The sequence below is a fragment of the Anguilla rostrata genome, chromosome 4 (genome assembly GCF_018555375.3).
Source record: "Anguilla rostrata isolate EN2019 chromosome 4, ASM1855537v3, whole genome shotgun sequence".
In the NCBI taxonomy this organism is placed as follows: Eukaryota; Metazoa; Chordata; class Actinopteri; order Anguilliformes; family Anguillidae; genus Anguilla; species Anguilla rostrata.
Window position 1 is genome coordinate 45,261,412 of NC_057936.1, and position 24,903 is coordinate 45,286,314.

Consider the following 24,903-nt stretch of genomic DNA (forward strand, 5'->3'; position numbering starts at 1 on the left):
TTAAATGTGCATCCCCACATTGGGCAACAAGTTTATAAAATTTTTTTTCTAAAAAGGCACCCTGAATAGACACACCTGACATTTTAATCTCCTGCTTTACTGCGCAGGAGATAACGGCCGTTCTGCACAACCGAGCTCCATCTGGACGGACTTGGCTGCCGCGCTCGTTCAGCTGTTGCTCCTAATGGCGGTAATCACTCCTGTGCTCTCTTTTTTTTGAAAACGAGCCCCTCAGTCATTACAGCGTGACACGGTGGGTTCGGCGGGCGCGGCTCCCCTCCCTCCCCCCTCCCCCGCCCCACCGCTGATTGTTTGTGCTTTACTGCTGACTCAGCAAAGCTACGGGCTCCTGACAGGACACTGATAAGACGGGCTCAGTAGTCTTTATCGTGGCAATTAGGGTAATGTGCATCAATTACCCATAATGCCTCACTTCCCTGTGAAACCGCTTTGCCTACAAACCTGAGTGCAGGCCGTTTCTCAACTCAACAACTTTTCCCCATAAAAAAAGATTTGTTGAATAGACAGGCATATGTGATCAAGTGCCTGTCCCTTATGCATTTTTTTTATTCCTCAATTTATTATTTACTTATTTATTTATTTAATTGAAGAATACTCAAAAATTATGCACACCATGCTTCCACTGGCTTTGGAATGTTAATAAGCTTATTAGATATTAAAATGAATAGCCCTTTCAGAAGTGCAGCCGTAAACAGCTTTTCCTGATATTTAATAACTGATACTCTCAGCACGTAATTGAGTGCAGTGGCAGTAATGTACTGTCTGCAGCTCCCCAGGGAGGGACGATAACCCTCATTAAGGAATTAGAGATTTATTTTCCTGCTTATCTGTGTGGCTGCCCATATATAATGCAGCCTCCCACCCACTCTGAGCCAAACAGCTACCCTCACACATGCAACGCACAGCAACATTTCCAGTGTTAAATCAGCTCTGATGACAGCACATTCTGCTCCGGCAGAGCGCATTAATGCACTGTGTACTCTGACTCTGTTAGAGCACAACTGACACTGACTGGTGTAAGTACACATGCACACTGCACACACACACACATGCAATCACACACATACAAACACACATGCACATAAGCATGTATAAAATTCCCAAACAAAAATGCTCATACAAACACACACACGCACATGCATGCATGCACACACACACACACACACACACACGCACACATAAGCATGCATAAAATGCACAAACAAAATGTGCTTACGAACACACACACGTGCACACACATGCACAGTGTGCTCACACACATAAGCATGCATAAAATGCTCAAACAGTACGCTCATACAAACACACACACACACATGCATGCTCACACACACATAAGCATGCATTAAATGCTCAAACAGACATGCGTGCACACAGACGCACATTCGCACACCTACACACTCATACATACACACACACAAGCACACACACACACACATAAGCAGTCTCCATCACTCATACATTGGTATACGCTCATACACTTATACACAGTAGCATATGCTGCTTGCATGTACATACTTTAGTCACACATCCATGGACACATACCCTTCCCATATATAATGGAGACTGCCACCCTCTCTAATGCACGCAACCACCCTCACACATGCATGCACACAGACACAGGCCACCCTCACACACGCATGCACATAAACACACACACACGCATACACACACACACACCATGACCACTTTCACACGCACATACACATACAGTGGCATATACATACACACACACATGCACATAGAGAGGCATGCGTGTACACACACACACACACAGTTGTGCATACACATGCATGCCCTCACATTCCCACATTAGTCACACACATATGGACACACGTGCTTGCCTGTGAACACACTGCAGCTCTAATTGTTGGAATAACACTGCCGTTATGTCAGTTAAACATTTTTAAAACATTGTGTATTTAAAGGCAAACTCCCAGCTGAAGGTCATCCTGGATCATGATCAGAGAATAGTAAACCCCAAACAGCAACCTTTCAGCAACTTATTACAGCGATGCCCTTAGTCTATATCTGTCATTTTTTCTGAATTATGTTTATTGTAACAATCATATTTTATAGACTCAGTCCATTGGCTGATTAATGCTGAGCTAATCGTTTGTGTTTTATGGAATGCAGGGCATACCGTAGCATTGCGCTATTGGTTTTCTCACTTAATCAGGGTTTATTATAAACCAGGATTAGTCTGGTACACTCATTATTTTATATTAAGCCAGAGAGCTTGGAGGAAGCAGTAATTATGATACAGGAAGCAGGAGTGCGTGCCATACGATATGAGGCGTGCTACAGGTAGCGCGGCGGTGTAAATTTGTGCACTAACACTGTTAGACATTCATAGTGCATTAGCCAAGCGTTCTGTTTTACCTGATAACATTTAGCTTCATTGTACAACAAATTGGGAGCTGGATGTGCTACCAGAGCTGAGCTGAGGTACAAAGAGTTGTGGCTGCTCGGGGGCCTGATGGTTTGACATGGTGGGGGGTGGGGGGGTGGGGTGGTGGGGGGGGGGGGGGGTGGTGACTGTACCTAGAACAATAGAGGCTGGTGGTAAGGCTTAAAAAATGATTCCAAAAATAATTAACCAGAGGGGAAAAAATTTAATATATTCTCTGGCTTCTCAGAAGAATACTGGAGGCAAGCTGGACCTTTTCACAAAAAGCCCAGAATAGCGGGAATAAGATTGCGCAGAACAGAATTTTTACTGTCCTGCCCCCCCAACCCCCTTTTCTCTCAAATCTCTTCCAAAAACTAAATTACCAAAAGCTTGTATTAAAACGGATTAAAACCTGCCAACGATTTCCCAGGCACTTTTCTACATCTGCCAGGATGTGAGAAGCTGTATGCAGGCTGCCGTAGCTGTAATTAAGGGGAATCTGGATGGCGGCGCGCTTGAAGGCGGAGGCCTGTGAAGAGGCCTGCCGGAGGCGGCTAACACAACCTCCTAGCCTTTCAGCTCCTTCAAGGAGCATTTAATGGGTTGGAATGTTCTTAAAGATGGAGGTCCTCGATCAATTTCTGGGTCAGTCGATAAAATAAGAGAATGGAATAAGCCCCCTTTAAGGTTAGAGAGCTGTGAGTCCTCTCCAGTCTGACCAATCACAGCACAGAGACTTCACAAGCACCACCCCTGATGCTTACTTACCCTAACCATTGCAAACATGTATTATTATTATTATTATTATGATTATTATGATTATTATTGTTGTTTTTGTTGTTGTTATTAATTGTACCAAGGCCAACTCATAGCTCATGAATAAAACAATGCGGTACTGAAGTGACAGCTAAAATCATTAACACATCGAGTAGCAAATGATAAAATGGTAAATGAATATATCAATAACATGTTACCGTAATTCATCTTTAATGTGATTCATTTTGGCTTAGATTAAAAACATGCTGACGAGCAGCATTTGAGTAATAAATATTGTAATGTGCATGGTGTACTGACATACCCCTGCATTACACATGAATGCTTGGATGGGCCCCACTGTCAGGATGTATAAATTAAATGTACATTTTTTTTATTGCTTTTGCTCCAAACAGCCGGTGTGAAGCTAAGGCAATCTGCTGTGTTTTACTCTTACTTTGTAATAACAATGGAAATGGTTTGGCTTTATTTCACACCTACTGTATGATAGTACAAGCATACATTGGCCTTCAGATGTGACGGACAGAGCAGCTGTTTGACTTTCTGTTCACTTTGCCGTTATTTGTGTTGTTTGTCTTGCTGCAGTTATTTCCCCTAAAGGTGGACAGGGAATATTTTAACCCTGGAAAATGTAAAGGTTCAACAGAGGTTATTTTAAGGTACATATATGGTAAACGGAAAAAGGCGGTAAAGATTTGCCAGTCATAGAGTAGGTTATGTGAAAACGTGACCATGGATTTTTGGCAATATCCACTGCAAACTTGCAGGCTCCAGTTACCCATGTGGGAAAACACCCTAACCCCAAGAAACCAACGATAACCAACAAAATGTCACATGACTTGCCAAAAGATTGCAACAGGATGTTTTGTATCTGTGTGTAACTGTGACTAGTGCAAACATCAAGCTTCCCGACAAAACTCCAGTGCCCCTCCCTTCCTACCCTCGCCCTTCATCCCCATTTATGGATTTGAACCCGCAGCTCCCTTATGGCTACCGCCTGGCACCAGGAACAGCGGTGGCACATGGCCATCCAGCGGCGCACGGTGCCAGGCTCTGGCCCTTGCCTCCCCGCTGGCTGCCATTATGCCAGGCCGCGCGGGTCTAAGAACAATCCAGAACAATTAGCCACCGTGTGTTTATCTGCCCTGCTTTAAACAGAAAATCACTGCCTCGGTGTCCCTGGCAGGGGCCGGCCAGAGAGCAGATTAATTACGCCTTCTGTTTGTGTTCATTAATGTTTCCTGACCTGCTTAATTAAAATGCTCTCTCCCTCTCCCTCAGTCTCTCTCTCTCTCTCTCTCTCTCTCTCTTTCGCTCGCTCTCTCCTTTGCATTCTTCTAGCAAGCATTCTCAGCAGTCATTCAACACTGCAGTGAGCGATTTCAATATTTAATCCGTGATGCGATGCAATGGGAAGCCTAATAAATCCTGGCTGTCAGTGTAATCTGCCGGCAGCGTAACCCGATCCTTTAGCGCAGGGATCTTAAGGGAGCGCTTATCATGTTGCAGACAGAATTTCTTTCTCTCTCTTTTTTTTGTTGGACACAGAAAGATGAATGTGCTTTATTAGCCTTTTAATTAAGTTGCTTCTCTATAGAGATCAGAGGTCGGTTTGTTTTTCTTTTCTTTCCCAGTTTAAAAAAAAGAAGAGTAAGCGCAATGTGAATCCGGCCTGTGGGTGAACAGACAGGGACACCGGGTGAACGACTCGGCTGCTCAGTGAAAAATTATGTGTTTTGACAAGAGGTCGCCCTGTGGTCTTAAAGGATGGCGGGTTGATGCGCAGGTGGGGGCGGAGTGGGGGGAGGGGGGTTGGGTTAAGGGCGGGGGAGCACTGGCATGTGATTTAAAATGTAATAGCTATTGATTTCTGTTTTAGTGCTGTGATGCACTCAGGTTCATATTTCACCACAATGACAGAGCAGGCAGTTTCTTCTGTGGTCAACATCCTGACATCACCCTCTACCTGAGATATGTGTGCATGCATAGCATGTTTGGGTGGTGTGCGTTTGTGCACGTTAGTGTGTATGTGTGTGTGTGTGTGTGTGTGCATTATTGTGTATGTGTGTGTGTGTGCGGTTGGTGTATATGGTGGTTGTGTGTGTGCAGGTGTTGGGTGTATCTGGTCGTGGTCTGTGCCTGTGTGTGCTGTTGTGCAGGTGTTTGGGTGTATGCTGGTGTGTGTCTGTGCCTGTGTGTGTGTGCAGGTGTTTGGGTGTATGCTGGTGTGCATCTGTGCCTGTGTGTGTGCGTCTGTGCGTGTGCAGGTGTTTGGGCGTATGCTGGTGTGCATCTGTGCCTGTGTGTGCTGCGTGTGTGCACGTTAGTGTGTATGTGTGTGTGGTGTGTGCACGTTAGTGTGTGTGTGTCTGTGTGTGCGCGCGTTAGTGTGTTTGTGTGTGTGTGTGTGCAGGTGTTGGGTGTATACTGGCATGCGTCTGTGCCTGTGTGTGTGCGTCTGTGTGTGTGCAGGTGTTTGGGTGTATGCTGGTGTGTGTCTGTGCCTGTGTGTGTGCGTGTGTGTGTGCAGGTGTTTGGGTGTATGCTTGTGGCTCCTGTGCCTGGTTGTGTGTGCAGGTGTTTGGGTGTGCTGGTGTGCGTCTGTGCCTGTGTGTGTGCGTCTGTGTGTGTGCAGGTGTTTGGGCGTAAGCTGGTATGCGTCTGTGCCTGTGTGTGTGCGTGTGTGTGTGCAGGTGTTTGGGTGTATGCTGGTGTGCACCTGTGCCTGTGTGTGTGCGTGTGTGTGTGCAGGTGTTTGGACGTATGCTGGTGTGCGTCTCTGCCTGTGTGTGTGCGTCTGTGTGTGTGCAGGTGTTTGGGCGTATGCTGGTGTGCGTCTGTGCCTGTGTGTGTGCATCTGTGTGCGTGCAGGTGTTTGGGTGTATGCTGGTGTGCGTCTGTGCCTGTGTGTGTGTGCAGGTGTTTGGGTGTGCTGGTGTGCGTCTGTGCCTGTGCGTGTGCGTGTGTGTGCAGATGTTTGGGTGTATGCTGGTGTGCACCTGTGCCTGTGTGTGTGTGTGTGCAGGTGTTTGGGTGTATGCTGGTGTGCACCTGTGCCTGTGTGTGTACATGTGTTTAAGGAGGCAGAAATATGTCAGAAAGTTGAATCAGCATTTTTCCTGGCTGGGGAAGGGAACCCTTCGGAAGGGACTCTGTGGCTCTGCTGATTTTGGACACCCCCCTCTCGTGTCGGATTAAGCTCTTTTCTCCTCCTCGTGAGCCTGAAGCCGTCCCAACTCACACGCAGCAGCAGCACCTGCACCTGCAGAGGGAGGGTGAATCGGTTACATTAAAATGCAGGGATTTGCTGAGAGCTCCGGGCTCTTATGGATTTCCTGTTTTCGTGCCGGTGTCTCGAAAGCGAGTAGGTGGATCATAATTGCGGATGATTAAAAACGGGCCGTTTGAGGTTGCTGGGGTAACGATGAGGTTTTCTGCCGCGCGCGAGTGGGACGTGTCAGAACCTTCGGCGGCGGGGGCCATAAATCCTCGGAAAGGTTAAGATGTCGAACTGCGCAGTGTTCTTCGGATCGCTGACAGCAATCAATTATGTGTCCTCGGGTGTCCATGCGTGGGTGTGTGTGTGTCCATGTGCATGCATATGCCTGTGTGTGGGTGTGCATGTGTGTGTATGCGTATTTATGTGTGTGTAATCGTGTGTGTGTGCGCATGTCTGTGTGCCTGTCAGACCTGGGTCGAATACGTGTTTGTTTTGGATTCAAATACTTTTCTGTGCTCTATTGATCTTGCCTGGTGTAATTGAGCCTGCTAAAATGACCAGAAGGCAAGGTTTGCACTTTTAGAGATTATTTCATTGGTTCCAATGCACCTAACAAGATCAGTAAAGTGTGGAAAAGTATTTGAATCCAAAATAAATACATATTTGACCCAGGTCTGGTGTCTGTGTATGTGTGCATGTCTGTACGTGTTATAAAACAGTCATTTCTTCATATTAAAATGAAATTGGATTAGTGAAATAGAATTTGAAGGATGAGTCTTTGAATTGTAAGCCCATAGAGAGCCATTATTTTTCCTGGTTTCTTGGCAGGTGGCTGTGATTAATTAAGAGGGTAGGGGGATTCGTGACAGACTCCTCCCCCTCATGGTCGCTATGGAAGCAAACGAGAGTGTCGCTCTCAGGGGACCCACATCAGCCTTGCGCTTGTGAACGCTCCGCACACTGTGGGCCCTTCTCTCCGGGCTCGTCTGCAGTGCAGAGACATGCTGGTGGTGCAGGGCCTGGCCCATGGCAGCAAACGGTGCTTATTAGCACGAGTTAGCGCGCGTGTGGAAAACAGCCCTATCCCCGCGCATTCCGCAGTCTCTCGGCGGGGCAATGACGGCGAAGGCCAGCAGAGCGCTCGTTACTAACACAGATGGTCATGCGTTGGGATACGTTTTCACCACCCTCAACCCAACCCCCAACCCACCAAAACCCCCCTCACTTCTCACCACCTGCTACACTAACACTGAAGGTCGAGATACTCAGGAGAGCGAGCTTCCGCGTCAGGGTTGGTTGAGGGGAAGGGTTCAGCATCTGTTTAGGAAAATGAATGCTAGGCTACAGGAATGCTTGGCCCTCCCGTCACTGAGATGCACCGGTGGCTTCATCAGGAAGGCCTGAGCTGTGAAGACGTGCCAGAGGCGGGAGAGACCATCAGAAAGGACTGGCGTGATTGGCGGAGCCGTGTCACTGGTGGTCCCACGGGGTCCGGCGGCATGGCAGATGCTCTCATCCTTCTTCAGCTCCGTGGAAGAGAGGGAAGATGAAAGGAGGGAGGAGGAAAGGAAGGGGTGAGGAGAGGTCACATTGGGGATTGTGTTTGAGTGCTCCTCATCTCTCCCACTACATACTGCTGCCTACACTCTATGTGTGTGACAGAGAGAGAGAGAAAGAGACAGAGAGAGAGCGTGAGAGAGCTTGCTACACTAGGCCCTTTGTGATTAGCCAGCTCCTATGCCAGAATTGCATTACCCTGGGAGGATCAAGCAGTTTCCTTTTAATGCATATTAAGAGGACAGTTTGAAAAATGTAGATTGAAATGGCTTCTGACTGAGGCCTGTGTTTTATGTGCCTAATCAGGAGCATCCTGTGCACCTAATCACTGAAATTCACACAAGTGGTCCAGGGTGAAGAACAGCTACCTAAACCTTGTGTCCAATCAACACACACAAACACATGCACAACATGCACATGCACACACACACATACACAAACACACACCCACACACACATGCATAGACACACACACAAAACATACACACAAGCACACACACACACAACATTTGATTTTGTGTTTGTGTGTGTGTGTATGATTGATGATGTGTATGTGTGTGTGTGTGTGTATGCATGGTGTGTTTTTTGTGTATGCATGGTCTGTGTGTGAATGCATGGTGTGAGTATGTGTGTATGCATGGTGTACGGTATGTGTGTATGTGTGTGTGTCTGGTGCGTGTGTGTGGATGCATGATGTGTGTGTGTTTGCATGGTGTGTGTGTGTGTGTGTATGCATGGTGTGAGTATGTGTGTATGCATGGTGTACGGTATGTGTGTATGTGTGTGTGTCTGGTGCGTGCGTGTGGATGCATGATGTGTGTGTGTTTGCATGGTGTGTGTGTGTGTATGTATGGTGTACGGTATGTGTGTGTGTCTGGTGCGTGCGTGTGGATGCATGATGTGTGTGTGTTTGCATGGTGTGTGTGTGTGTGTGTGTGTATGCATGATGTGTGTGTGTTTGCATGGTGTGTGTGTGTGTGTGCGTGTGTATGCATGATGTGTGTGTGTTTGCATGGTGTGTGTGTGTGTGTGTATGCATGGTGTACGGTATGTGTGTATGTGTGTGTGTCTGGTGCGTGCGTGTGTATGCATGATGTGTGTGTGTTTGCATGGTGTGTGTGTGTGTGTGTATGCATGGTGTGAGTGTGTTTGCATGGTGTTTGTGTGTGTGTGTGTATGCATGGTGTGAGTAGCTGGCTTTGGTTAGGATATAGCCACCGCCGGCCGCTTGGCAGTCTGATTTTTGGTGCTTCTCCAGTGTCATACACCTTGCTATCGTATAAATAAAGCTAGCTGATTTTAAAGTGTTATTTCTAGCTGTCTTATTGAAATTAGCTTAATTTAGATGCTCTCTGTCGGTGGAGGTGAGGCTGAGTGCGGGCGGGCCTTGTCTGTGAAAAGGCTGTAAGCCAATCAGGAACTGATGATGAAAACTGCCTTCCATTTCAATCAAACTACCTTCCGTTTTTCAATCAGATTCTCTCACACATACCTGTACTAGTATTCTCTCTCACACACACACTACTATTCCCTCTCACACATACAATCAAACTCTCTGACACATACTAGTATTCTCTTACACACACAATACCATTCTCTCGCACACATACAATCGAACTCTTTCACACATACACCATACTACTAATGGTGTTTGTGAGAGGGTATGATGGTGTTTGTGAGAGGAAGTATGATTTATGGCCTAAACGGCCTCTCATAGACATGCATGCATGCACACACACACACACAAACACACATACACACACATATACGTACACATACAGTATATAACACATGAAGTCTCTTTGGAGAATGTAAAACGAGTCTCCAGATAGCACTGGACAGTACTCCCACTAGCGTTTTATGTATTTATTTATTTATTTATTTATTTATTCACAAATTGCTGCTATGAATTTGATATTCCCTCTGTAGTGTGGCCAGGCTAATGGCTGCCGTTCCTCAGAATTTGATCTGCAGTCCAGTGTCCACTGTTTGTGTGCAATGCACTGGAGGCGGAGTTCTCCTGTCCCTGAGATTCTTCTGATTGACATCTCCCTGCTACTGTTGAGCAGCTGTTATAGGTTACAGTTCTATGAAAATTTTATCCTTGTGTCCTTCCTGGCAATCTTCATATCCTGCCTAAGGCTCCCTTTCCTTCAACAGTACAGTACTGACCTTGTAATGGTTTATAACAGCCAGTGTTAGATGGATTCAGCAGTAGGGGAGTATTGAGGGACTGAAATGAGGTGGCCGCTCCAGCCTGCGGATCCTGGTGCTGGTTCTGATGGGTTCTGTGTCCCGTAGGAGTTCAGCTCAGACCCTTAATCACAGTTAAGCGCAGCGAGTCTGAGCATGCACGCTCTGCAAGGTCCCTGAGTGCTGGGTTATGTTTCACCCCCACCGTCACCCCTCCCCCCTGCCGAACGACGACAGCACTGCACCATGAAGTGCATCAAGTGCCCTGAAATAAGCCCACTTATGGATCTTGCAATTGCGAGCACTGGCCTCGTTTTCAAGCAAATTTCAATGGGGACTATTTTCAATATTCCGGCACCGCGTTGGACTAATTTCCACATATCGAAAAAGCGGTTGTTGTCTCTTTAGAGTAGTTTCAGTAAAACAAGCATTCATAATGGTGAGTTATGCTGACAGAAAGCAACAGTATGTCTTTTTGACTTGTTTCAATATTGTTTTGGACGACAATGGAGTTCTATGACTTTTGGTATATCGCCATTGGTTGTATTCGGCATAGTTGCCGTATATCGTCTACTAACGAAACTAAAACAAAGCGTTTATGTTTTCAACTCATAATTTGGTTGCAGCAGCAATGAATGTTTGAGCTGAACAATCCAGGCATGCCGGCGTGCCGACCACTAGGGGGTGTGCGCTAAGAGGTTAAACCTCGTCTGGTCAGCCCAGCTCCAGCCAAGGTGGCTGGAGTCCAGATATCAACAGTCCTCACGCACAGCCTTCCTGCCTGGTTCCAACAGCCTCTCATCACCGTATTCACGTCATAAAACACGCTGTCCATCGCACGGACGTGCGGCGACGTGGCCCGAGACAGAGGCTGCACCACCAAAGCCGGGGAATAAATAATTGGCTCGTTGCGGTTGTCTATAAATCGCCTTTCTCGCCAGTCTCACGGAGGCATCGGTACTACAGCCAAGAGCCAGAGACTGGCATACCTGCGCCGTTCATCGCCGCTGTTAGAAAGACAAGTCCCAAACTGCACCAGAGGGAGATAACGAATACTGCACCACATTTTTAAAAAAAACAAAGAACAAAAGTTGGAAAGGCTCCAATTGTGTGCCCTTCAGGGTCTGCCTCCACATGAGTCACCGTGTGTCTGGATAACATAATGAATACCAGCATTGTATTAAAAAATAATATGAAGAACATTATATAATTGAAAGAGGCTGAGGGATGTGGAAGAGGGTGTGAGGGAGCTGCTGGAGTTCTGTCAGCTGAGAGAGGGGGGGGGGGGGGGGTACCAGCTGAGCCTATCCAGAATATCCCTGCTCCCCACACCGATATTTACATTACTACCTCAAATATACATATATTCACTCCAAAATAATTTGTTTTAAAAAGTGTTTTAGTCTTGTAATGAGACTTAAATGTTATTTTCTTTCTCTGAAGTAGAAAATATTTGCTTGTTTTTAGTTACTGTCTGCTTGACAAGGGAAATATTCTCGTCCAATTGGTAGCTATTGAAATGAGTCAAACTGGCTACATTTTACCTCAAAACTAGTTTTTAACTCCAAACACAAACATAAGACTGAAAGACTTGGAATTGACAGATTTTAAAATATTTTTTCAGAATGTATATTATATATGCACATTTTCACAGGAAGCAAGCATTTCTTTGTGAGAACATGAAATATAATCATGAGAAAGGAATGCATTGTGTTTTTTTTTTTCTTTTTTTTGGTTTTGTTTTTAAGCATCACAACGTGGTGTTTTTTTTTTTTTATTACATTTGAAGCCACACTGTCATTCAATCCCAGCCTCAGGTGTCAGGCTTGTTTTTGTGGGCGCTGGGACACAGAGCATCATTGTGTGTGTGAGCATACCTGAAACAGGTGGGAGAAGCTTAATCTTTGATCAGGTTTAATCAGGTTAGAATTCAGAGAAGGACTCGTCCTGGGGCTGGGTGACTTATTCATTAGGTGTGCAGCATGTCTGCTTCTCTACAGCTGGCATTGAAAGGCAATGTGGCATACATGCGCAGAGACACAGGCACACAAATATATACACTACACACGCCCATGAACACACTCACTCACACACATGCCCATGAACACACTCACTCACGCACACGCCCATGAACACACTCACTCACACACACGCCCATGAACACACTCACTCACACACACGCTCATGAACACACTCACTCACACACACGCCCATGAACACACTCACTCACACACACGCTCATGAACACACTCACTCACACTCACGCTCATGAACACACTCACTCACACACACGCCCATGAACACACACACTCACACACACGGACGTGAACACACTCACTCACACACATGCCCATGAACACACTCACACACGCTCATGAACACACTCACTCACACACACGCCCATGAACACACTCACTCACACACACCCACATGAACACACTCACATGCCCATGAACAGAGGTGGGTAGTAACGCGTTATATTTACTCCGTTACATTTACTTAAGTAACTTTTTGAATAACTTGTACTTGTAAGAGTAGTTTTAATGCGACATACTTTTCACTTTTACTCGAGTATATTTGTGAAGAAAAAATGTTACTTTTACTCTGTTATATTCGGCTACATTCGCTCGTTACTTTTATTTTTTACCCATTTTTTATTCAATGCATGTTCTGTTTGTTTCATTCTCTCAGAGAGACTTCAGCCAAAGAGACTGACTGGTCTTTGCTTTGGCACTGTCACAGCCCCAAATAACTCCGTTTCACCAATCAAACGTAGCCAGTCACAGCACACAGAAGGATGCGTGGGCGACAACAATAGCTGAAACAACAGCGGGTGATTCGTAGGAGGCGTTGTCGCCCTTTTTAGTACAGTCTGGCTTGATTGACAATTCATCTATTCAGTAGGTGAGAGTATAAGCTTTCTAACGATGTATAACATGTCTAATTTTGCTTTTGGAATAGCGTTTTTAGGTCAGCGTAACCAAAATTTTTCTTATCGCATTCACTCACGAAACGTGGTCAACTATTATTCGTAATTTCTTGGGAAATACTATTATTATTGAGGACTTCTGGGCATAGCTAAGCCGAATGTTTGCTGATAGACCTAGCTGACATCGTTTTCTGGAGCAAAACAGAAGCGGATTGAACTGTATTGTTGATTTACTGTCTCTGTCTCCATCTACTGAACACAGATAAGATTTCATGATTGATATGTAAGTAGGCTATTACTGTTCAAAATACTTCGGTTGTATACGTTATTTTTGAAATTGAGTGTGTTTAAATAAGTTACTGGTATTAATGTGGATATTTCACACTGTAATGTAAGCGTTAGTTAGTAGTGTAATAGTTTTTGTGAAGCATGCAACAGTCATGACGTGAGCGCTGGAACATTGCATAGCATTGCATACCATACATAAAGTTTGTTTACGCTAAACCGGAAGTTCTGCATATATTCCGCGCAAGGCATCCATGGGACTTTGGAATATTGTGGATAAGTGCATCATAAGGTACAATAATGGTGCGACAAAGCATTAGGTTTTCCACATATAAAGTTTATTTGAATTTGAGCAGGCTCCTCTTTGTTGTGATGATGAGTCTATTTTAATGGATAAATCCCCTGTAGCCTCATTGATATTTTTTCTGTCAACGGAGGGTTCACCCCAACAAACTGATAAGGTATACAGACTTAATAAAGTACAACAGAAAGCGAAAATCCTCCTCTTCTGACGAACCGCCTGTGTATTGTTTTATTTAAAGGGATATGATTTAAGCCATATTTGAATTTGCACATGGCTATTTTATATTTTGTTTATTTCTATTGGACAAGCATTTACAATTTTATATTTTGGACATTTGGATTTTTACGTTCATCTTGCTCTGTTATTACATTACATTACATTACAGGCATTTAGCAGACGCTCTTATTCAGAGCGACGTACAACAAGTGCATTAGTTCACGGTGCAGAGGTGAAAAAGAAACACAATAGAGTGAAGTAAGGATCGTAGTGCCAGAAGTGACCACATCGATCAGGACTCCAACCCTGTAAAGTAACCTGTTCAGCAAACAACAATCCTACCAAGTACAAACTAGCACTGGAATCACATTTGCCTAATCAGACAAAAACAATCCTGCCAAATAAACTAACGTAATCGTATTATCCTAACTAGGTACATTGAGCTAAACTATAGGCTAGGGAGGGGTGGGGAGAGGTGCAGCCTGAAGAGATGAGTCTTTAGTCTGCGTTTGAAGGTAGTAAGATTCTCTGCTGTTCTGACCGCCACGGGGAGGTCATTCCACCAGCGAGGGGCCAGGACAGACAGCAGACGGGAGCGGGAAGTACAGACGTGAAGAGGGGGAGGTGCCAAGTGTCCAGAGGTGGCAGAACGGAGAGGTCTGGCTGGTGTGTAGGGTCTGATGATCCTCTGGATGTACCCTGGTGCTGACCCCTTAGCTGCCTGGTATGCAAGCACCAAGGTCTTAAATTTGATGCGAGCCATAACAGGCAGCCAGTGGAGGTCAGTGAGCAGGGGTGTGACATGGGAATGTCTGGGGAGGTTGTAGACCAGACGCGCTGCAGCATTCTGGATGAGCTGCAGGGGTCTGATGGCCGATGCTGGCAGACCAGCCAGCAGCGAGTTGCAGTAGTCCAGGCGGGACAGGACCATCGCTTGGACCAGGAGCTGGGTTGCGTAGGTGGTGAGGAAGGGGCGGATTCTCCGGATGTTGTACAGGAAGAACCTGCACGTTCGACTCACCGCCGTGATGTTATGGGAGAGGGACAGTCTGTTGTCCATCACCACTCCAAGGTTTTTTGCGATGGGTGATGATGACACCACGGTGTCCCCTAGGGAAATGGGAAAGTCAAGAAGGTTAGAGGATGGAGCAGGGATGAAGATCATCTCTGTCTTACCTGGGTTCAGCTTAAGATGGTGGTTATCCATCCATTTTTTCAACATTAAAACAGATTATATGAAGTAACTCAGTACTTGAGTAGTCTTTTCACAAGATACTTTTTTTACTCTTACTCAAGTAATTATTTGGATGACTACTTTTACTTCTACTTGAGTCATTATTATTTTAAAGTAACAATACTTTTACTTGAGTAGTTTTTGGCTACTCTACCCACCTCTGCCCATGAACACACTAACTCACACACACGCTCATGAACAGACTCACTCACACACACGCTCATGAACACACACACTCACACACACGTCCATGAACACACACACTCACACACGCGCATGAACACTCACACACACACGCTCATGAACACACTCATTCACACACACGCGCATGAACACTCACACACACGCCCATGAACACACTCACACACACGGACATGAACACACTCAATCACACACACATGCCTGAACACTCACACTCACACACACACCCATGAACACACTCATTCACACACACACGGACATGAACACACTCACGCACACACACACCCACATTCACTCACACACACACACAAGAACATACTCAGACACACGCCGAGAACACACTCACACACATGCTCATGAACACACTCACTCACACACACACACAAACACACTCACTCACACACACGTACATGAACACACTCACTCACACGCACACAAACACACATGCACATAAACACACTCACTCACACAGACACCCACACTCACTCACACACACGCCCATGAACACACTCACACACACACGCACATGAACACACTCACTCACACACACCCACATGAACACACTCACTCACACGCCCATGAACACACTCACACACACACACATGAACACACTCACACACACGCACACAAACACACGTGCACACACACATGCACACACTCTCAAACACACACACACACACATATGAACACACTCACTCACACACATGGACACACTCACACACGCATGCACACACACACGCTTATACACACACACATGCACACACACACACGTTTACACACACATGCACTTACACACACGCACACACACACACACATATACAGACACACACACACTCAAACACACACACACACGCACACACACATGCACATGTACACACAAACACACACACACACTCAGACACATATACACACAGCCACGCACACACACACTCACTCAAACACATACATACACAGACACACAAACACATACACCCTCAAAAACGTTCATACACAAACACATATATACACACCCACGCCCACACAAGCACATCCACATACTGTACATCCACACACAAAGCCACATACACACAAGTGCACACACACACATACATATACATGAACAGATGCACACACACACACACACACACACACCCAGACACATGCCCAACGCACATACACACACACAAACACACACATTAGTAGGAAAGCTTCCTTAAAGGAAGAGGAAGCTTTTAAGGAAAGTTATCCTCCAACAGAAGTCCAAGTTAAAGCCTAAAATTGTAAACAATTTTGCAAACAAAACTGGACTAAATTCCATCCTGGAGAGTAAACCACCAAGATGGAAAAGAACAAAAATGCCTTGGGGAGCATGAATTTACTGGGAACCTCCATTTCCCCATCAAATGCTTGCTCACCGTAGGTAAGATAGACTGCAGCCTTGGCAATCACCATTTTCAATCTGAAATTCAATTACTGCGGTCGAACGATTGCCTCCTAGAAGCTTTCTCTTTTCCCCTCTGCTATGAGCGCCAAATTATTGCTTTTCCAGATAAGTCACAAACGTCGACCAAATTGGAACGCCCTCCCTTTCAGAAAGAGAAATGGGGACGGAGATTTTTATTTTATTTTTTTCCATTCAGTGTGTTATTTTTCAGTAAGATTTGAGCTAGATCTGATGTTGACCTTGATGATGTGAACGTCTTTTGTATGTTTTTTTTTTCACGGTCTGCTGCTATTGCGTGCCATGTCCGTGGATTACAGTGAGCTGGGCGGCTTGTCCGGCGCGTGAGGCTCTTGGCCCGGGCCTGTTTCAGAGGCTGTCTGTTCAGAGCGTGGCACAGTAATGAAAGGCTCAGTGCCAGGGTGTGTACGGGGAGCCCTCAGTGGATATCTCTCTCAGCCATTCTCGGCCACGCCTTCACAGCTCCGCTGGGGTCTGTACTGGAAGTGTTTTTTGGGTCCTGATGCGAATTGTGTCGACTCATTTGGCCTGCCATTCAGGGCGCACCACGTGACAAAGGACCTGAATCTGAGAGACGGCAGAGGAGAGCATTGTGAGCCGCTGTGCTACCCTCTGCTGTCACCCACACACTCACTCACACACACACACACACTCCTCCTGCTTTAATGAGACAGCATATACTGTAACTATACACACACACATACACACACACACAGTCTGTGTCTCACACACACACCCACAATCATGCTGCTCTAATGAGACTGCATATATCTGCACATATACGCAGACCATATTTCACACGCACACACACACACACTCCTCCTGCTTTAATGAGACAGCATATACTGTAACTATACACACACACATACACACACACACAGTCTGTGTCTCACACACACACCCACAATCATGCTGCTCTAATGAGACTGTATATATCTGCACATATACGCAGACCATATTTCACACGCACACACACACTCCTCCTGCTTTAATGAGACAGCATATACTGTAACTATACACACACACATACACACACACACAGTCTGTGTCTCACACACACACCCACAATCATGCTGCTCTAATGAGACTGCATATATCTGCACATATACGCAGACTATATTTCACACGCACACATACACACACACACACACAGTCTGCATCACACACATAAACACACACAGTCTCTATCACACATACACGCAAACACATGCACAGTCTCAGACACACACTCTCTGCTACTGAAAGAGAATCATTTTTGCAGACAGTGTGAGTCCCAGCAGCAGGAACCCAGTTGTGTCTTTTTTAGTGAATGTTTTCAGAAGGTGGATCCCAGCAGGTGAGGTTTACAGTGGAGCACCTCTTCTTCCCCAAATTCATCACACGCACAACTCACGCTCTTTATTTGTGCAGGGTTTTTTCATTAATGAGCACCTTCATGAGTTGGTGAAGGATGTGTTTGCGTAGGTCCACCTGGGCTCCATTTCACGCTTCAGAAGCCCTACTGCTGGGCTGTCCGATCTTATCCTAAAAGGGCCCAGCGTGGGTGCCAGGTCTTTTTTTTTTTAGCCCGGAGCTACGACCTGATTCAACTAATGAACTAATCATGGTTTTAAATCAAGACCTTGATGAGTAGAATCTGGTTTCTTAGCACTGGGCTAAAAAAACCTGCACCCATGCCGGCCCTTTTCGGATAAGTTCGGACACCCCTGCGCTAGTCCTTGACGCAATGTTTCTGCAAACAGGGTTTGGGTCTGTGGGGTCAATTAAAACCAATCAATTCAGATAATTCAATTCCTGAATTGATAACTGCCCATATTGTTCTATGAGGATTAAATTCCGATTAGCAAAAATAATTTCAATTCATTTTCTTAACTGACCGAACTCAAATGGAATTGACTTCCATCTCTGGCTGCCAGCTTGCATTATGGGGAATGTGTAAACTCGTCTGCTTCCTCCTTGTTTGATGGACGATGCCTCTGATTGTACATTGGCCACATGTGGAGGTCAGAGAGGAGCGGGGAGAAAAACTCAACATTTAAAACATAGCTGTCTTACATGCGCTGTTTTGAGCCATACAGGCACTGAAGTAATGTTCTTGCAGTATGAATGGCTCAGGGATTAGAGGTAGTCGCCTTTGTGTTTTCAGTCCTATTCCTATTCCTATGGCTGTAGTGCTAGTTCCTAGTGCACAGTACAATGTGCTTCAGTGTCATGTGCGTAGGTTTGAGGGGAGACACGGAGTCATGTGCGTAGGTTTGAGGGGAGACAGGGAGTCATGTGCGTAGGTTTGAGGGGAGCCAGGGAGTCATGTGCGTAGGTTTGAGGGAGACAGGGAGTCATGTGCGTAGGTTTGAGGGAGACGGGAGTCATGTGCGTAGGTTTGAGGGAAGACAGGGAGTCATGTGCGTAGGTTTGAGGGGAGACAGGGAGTCATGTGCGTAGGTTTGAGGGAAGACAGGGAGTCATGTGCGTAGGTTTGAGGGAAGACAGGGAGTCATGTGCGTAGGTTTGAGGGGAGACAGGGAGTCATGTGCGTAGGTTTGAGGGAAGACAGGGAGTCATGTGCGTAGGTTTGAGGGGAGACAGGGAGTCATGTGCGTAGGTTTGAGGGGAGACAGGGAGTCATGTGCGTAGGTTTGAGGGAAGACAGGGAGTCATGTGCGTAGGTTTGAGGGAAGACAGGGAGTCATGTGCGTAGGTTTGAGGGAGACAGGGAGTCATGTGCGTAGGTTTGAGGGAGACAGGGAGTCATGTGGTAGGTTTGAGGGGAGCCAGGGAGTCATGTGCGTAGGTTTGAGGGGAGACAGGGAGTCATGTGGTAGGTTTGAGGGGAGACAGGGAGTCATGTGCGTAGGTTTGAGGGAGACGGGAGTCATGTGGTAGGTTTGAGGGGAGACAGGGAGTCATGTGCGTAGGTTTGAGGGGAGACAGGGAGTCATGTGCGTAGGTTTGAGGGGAGACAGGGAGTCATGTGCGTAGGTTTGAGGGGAGACAGGGAGTCATGTGCGTAGGTTTGAGGGGAGACGCGGAGTCATGTGTGTAGGTTTGAGGGGAGACAGGGAGTCATGTGCGTAGGTTTGAGGGAAGACAGGGAGTCATGTCAATCTCAGTATTTTCATATGAATTTATTGTAGACTAGCTGGTATTCTTGTGAGACTCAACATATGATCTTGCATGAGACCAGGCGGTCCAAGCAGCATGTCTGCCCCAGGGCTGAAATGAAACATATGCCTATGCCCAAGAGTGTAAGTGAGAAAGTGCTTGAGTTTCCCAATGTGACATTTACACACAGTCAGACAGCCGGGTCATTTCATGATGAGTCACCTGATATCCAAGTCACACAGTGGTTTTTTGGGGGGTGTGTGGGGTTGAAGGCAGCCTCACTCCCCAGGCCTGGCATGTGTAAATGCGATGGATGATGTGTAAGGTGTGAAAGTGCATATATACATTTGCCAAAACAATAGTACAATAATAATACCAGTAATGTTAAAGGCATACTATGCAGGATTTTTAGCCTTGCTGTGGTCCTCTGTTCACAATCAAGAAGTCTCCTCGTCTGACTTCAAACCCACGACTCACCCTGAGTACCCAGCTTCAGCCATCTAGCTACTTAAATTAGCTAGCTGGATAGCTAGAGGTAACTTACAGGTCCAACAGAAAACACGCAAACTTTGTGTTGCTTTTCATCTCATTTGTGAACTTCAGCTGTCGTCTTTGAGGAAAAGCAATTCCAAGGTTGACTGTTTTTTTAACAAGCCCTGTTGGCTTGTCATTTCACTTCGGTTCTTCACCTCCGCCATTGTATATGCTGCCTACAAACACTCTGCTGTTACCTGATCCTACTCCATAAGCTCGGTAGCCAAACACCCCCTCCCCACACAGGAAAGAGTGTCATGTCTAGAAATATCCCAAACATATTTTAGAAAAAGAAATACAGGCAGAGGAGCACGGATTTGGCAAATGTGTGCAAAGACAGAGACTGCCAGTGCATCATATGACTGAACATGGATATTTTATAATATTTTCAAGGTAAAAATCCTGCATAGTATGTCTTTAATAATGCTAGTTGATATCACTCACTCACTCACATGCACGCACACACACACACATACACAAAACATGACTTGAAGCCTACAACAAAAATGCAGAACTCCACACATTAAACATCAGCAGACAAGCTCCACCCTGGGAGAAGGAAAGAGAGACAGTGAGAGCGCTTTACCTCTATTCTCTCAGCAGTGGCAGCTCATTGGCTGTTGCTAGGAGACGAGAAGGCTTCAGGGCAAGGCTGAGCAGGCATATTGACTCACCTTCTACCCAACCCCTTCCCCATTTCCTATTGCTTGTGTCATGTTTTTTCGGAAATCATCTTTGGTCCCCCAGGCCACCGGTGCACTTTCTGACATGGCCGGGGACCAGGGGGCTGTCACCCAATCCTCCCAGCCGGAACATGGAGTGTATTCATGCTTTTATCTGCATGTGAAAAGACTTGAGACCCGTTCTCTCTGCTTCCCACCTCCACCCTTCTCCAGGCAACAAGTTTCCAAGCTTTTGAAACTCAGAGATTTAGCAATTTAGAGAGTCATCACTACTCAGATCAGGGGCTGAACACAGCAGTGCCCAGAGACTGGAAAAAAAACAAAACACTCACAGGAGCAAATTCATAATGTTCATAGCAAAGGGGAAAAAAAAGGCTTTTTCAAAAGATTTTTTCCCCCAATTTCAATCAAACCTGATTTTGGTTAGCATAAACAACTTGTCGCAATTGGAGATAAATGACTCCTTTGTCTATTGTATGACGATACCCATTGTGTGATAGAATCAAATTTCATCCCCGGTAGGTCTTTTTTTTCAGTTTCCCCTCAGTCATTTGTGAGGATCTTAATGTAACCATTTCAGGCTCATTCTGCGTCCTTTTGTTTGGCAGAATTGAAGCGTGTCCCAGAGGCTCATGGAACTGCACGACTTCAGGGGCACAGAGAGCGATCTTAATTAGGCGGGAAGATAACAGAGCTTGAGTGGAACACTGGGAGTCTTTTGCAGGGCGAGTCAGTCATCTGTAAAAAATGAATAATAAAAAAATCATAATTTTACAGGAGGGAAATGACATTTATACGCAGCATGTGTGACTCTGCAGAGAGGTCTGATGCGAGGTGTTCCTGCTTATCAGAGCTGGCTACTGGCATAAATGCTCTATGCGGTTGTTTAGGGCTACAACCATCCGTGGGCCACACAATGCAGGTTTTAATTGTTTTTATTTTTGTTTGTTTAAGAAAAAAAATGTAATTGTGTAGTATTCACTGGGTGCGAATAGATTTATCAATTGTATTGTTCTTATGCCGGTTCCCCGAACTGTGGTCACTCCCAAACCCCCCACCCCATTTTAGACACAGGACTACATTACCCAGGTGCATTTTGGGCATGAGCATGAGGTCTGGGCCCACATTTGTGAAGCATATTACTGTAGGAGTGCTAATCTAGAATCAGTTCTGGATTTTAGATGATAATGGATACGGATAAGTGAATAGATTTCCTAGTTATTGATATGTTGGTTTATTACAGTCTGATGATTATGGGTGCGGTCAAGAAACAGTGAAGCTGATGCTTGAAGTTCAGTTCTAGATGAAGACATTGCTGTTTCCATTCACACATGTCATGCGGGTCATTGATTGAACAGACAGGACAGATGAAATCCAGTGGCCTCTAATGTGTCTGTGTCCTCCGGTGTTCCCTGTGTCACAGCCCAACTGCATTCAAACTAAGCCATCGGGAGCCCTGGTATGCTAAAGAGTGAAAATCACAGGTTTTCCCGTGCCACTGGCCTTCAGCAGCTCAAAGGCACAAGGCCGGTTTCTCCTGAGACTGTGAAGCGACAGTGTGAGTAAGAGTCACACCCCCAGCAGATCTATTCTAATGCCGTTTTTGGATGACGGAGAGGACGAACAGGGTTGGGTCACGGCGCGGGGAGTGTGGTAATGCGGTTCGATCCAGCTTATTTAGAGCATCTCCCTGGCTGATGAGGCCAGACAGGACGGGCATGGGGGGGGGGGGGTCCAGGGTTAGAGAGGTGCCTGCAGACAGGATAGGCGTGAGGGGGGCTTGGAGGGTTCAGGGTTGACCTCAGACAGGACAAGTGTGAGAGAGGGGGGATTTGGGGTTCAGGGTGCCTGGGGGAGCAGAGTGAAGAGTGAATTGAGGAGCGCTGCTTATGATTAAAAGGAAGCTGAGAAACTCTGATCACTCCAAACACCTGGTAATGACATTCTGAAGGTTGTTAAATAGCCCCAGCACTCAAGGGTGAGTCATTCACTTGCAGAATCACCAGGTGTGTGTGTGTGTGTGAGTGTGTGTGTGTGAGTGTGTGTGTGAGTGTGTGTGCATGTGCGTGAGTGAGTGTGAGGTCCCTGGTTCACATCCAGCCCAAGGATGTCTCAGACCTCCACTGTTACAGAGTAGCTGGGTTAAACCAGGCCTTCCTCTCACCCTGTCCTTAAAGCTGCATCCCATTAAATATTATGTCCTACCTTATTCTGTTTTGCTTTTACCTTAGGAGGTGTCCTTATATGGGTCAACTGGCTTTACTTAACAAGTACGCATTAATCATTTAAATAGGTTATACTGTAAACCAGAACATTTTTCCTCTCTTCTTACAGAAGCTGTGGCCAAGTACTGTGTCTCACAAGTGCAGTGCTTTGCCCCAGGATTGAAACTCACAACCTCTCCACACTGCCTTCAACTTACTTGGCTTAGATATAAGCTACCAGTACGGTTTGCAAGCAGAGCCTGTACTCTGTGGGAGCTCATTCACCCTTCTGCTCCGAGAAAAAGGAGCAAGGGTTTTAACTACAGCTTGTGTCTATAGTCTGGTCAGATTATGTTTTTTTTATGACACTGATGACATCATGTATTTGTGTTTCCCCTTGCAGTTCTCAGAGGGAGGGGCAGAGACTCCAGCGTTGGCGGGCCCTTGGGGAAGGCGCCTGTGTTTGTCCCGCCTCGCCGGACCCCGCCTGACGCCGCCCGGCCCAACGATGCGGTGAAGGTCAGGGGTCATGCCCAGGCCTCTGCTCCCAGCCTGGTGCTGTCTGCCGCCTGCCTCCTGGCGGCACTACATTGGCACCTAGACTGATCTGGATCAGCTGCAGCCCCTCCTCCAAGCCCTACCCCCTTGCTGCATAGATCACGTCTTCAGAGCTCAGCACAGGACTGGACGGAGAGGGGGGGAGGTTTGGCGGGCGGGCGATGGGGAGGGATTGGGGGGAGTTTGGCACGGTGTAGCCACACATTCTGGATGGACTGGCTACACCGAGGCGCATGCGTGCTCAACCTAACCTGCTGCTTTTGCTGGGCTACTCTGCATTGGCTAGGAAGTTGATGGCGCCTTTTTGTATTTAATTTTATAAAATCCTTCTTCAGACAGGTTAAGGTCACATTGCCTTTTCTGTCAAGCTGCTGGTATTCCATTTTGTAAACCCATTTTCTGGCAAGTCTACACCCACCGCCCTCGCCCGTTTAAACCTGGAAAATTCTCCAACTCATCGACGCATGCAGAAACTATGTCACAAGTATTAACATATTGGAAATATTTCTTAAGTACTACAATTGATGCTTAAACAGTGATTCCAGAAGAGTAATGCTTTGTAGAAGCTTCGATGAATTCAAATTAATTGTGAGTTATGGCACGTGCTGTTAGCCTACCTTTAGAGCACTTTGCCCTGATACCTGGAAATCAAGCACTACAAACTCAAATTGCTCACAAGTCACTTAGGAGCAATTTCCAAATAATTGAAGGTACCACGAGCATCTGAACAAATATTTTGTATGCAAATATAAAAATCTTGGGACCACACAGACACTGCATTGTTCAGGAAAGAGGCACAAGTTTACTCCCAGGGCTGAATGAACTTTGGTCCAAAAGGTTCAAATGAACACCAAGACATCAACAAAGAAATTGATGAAGGAGTTGGAGGCATCAGGTACCAAAGTATCCACATTCACCATTAAGAGAATCCTAAATCACCATCGCCAAAAAGGCCGTCACACAAGGAAGAACCCCCTACTCCAAGACCGGCATAAAAAAGCCAGAATGAATTTTGCAGGTGATCACCAGGACAAAGACCTAGCCTCTTGGAGGAGTGG

The 24,903-nt window shown here is 46.1% G+C and overlaps 1 protein-coding gene across 3 annotated transcripts in view; it reads left to right on the top strand.

The window, feature by feature from the left end:
• gpc5b (glypican 5b) overlaps window positions 1-23,997 on the top strand; it is a 199,502-nt gene extending 175,505 nt beyond the window's left edge. For all 3 annotated transcript variants that reach the window (XM_064332734.1, XM_064332736.1, XM_064332737.1), the window contains one exon: window positions 23,691-23,997. In XM_064332734.1, the coding sequence (XP_064188804.1) occupies window positions 23,691-23,893 (203 nt within the window). In that variant the 3' untranslated portion in view covers window positions 23,894-23,997. The remainder of the gene's footprint in view (window positions 1-23,690) is intronic.
• The last annotated feature ends 906 nt before the right edge of the window (window positions 23,998-24,903 follow it).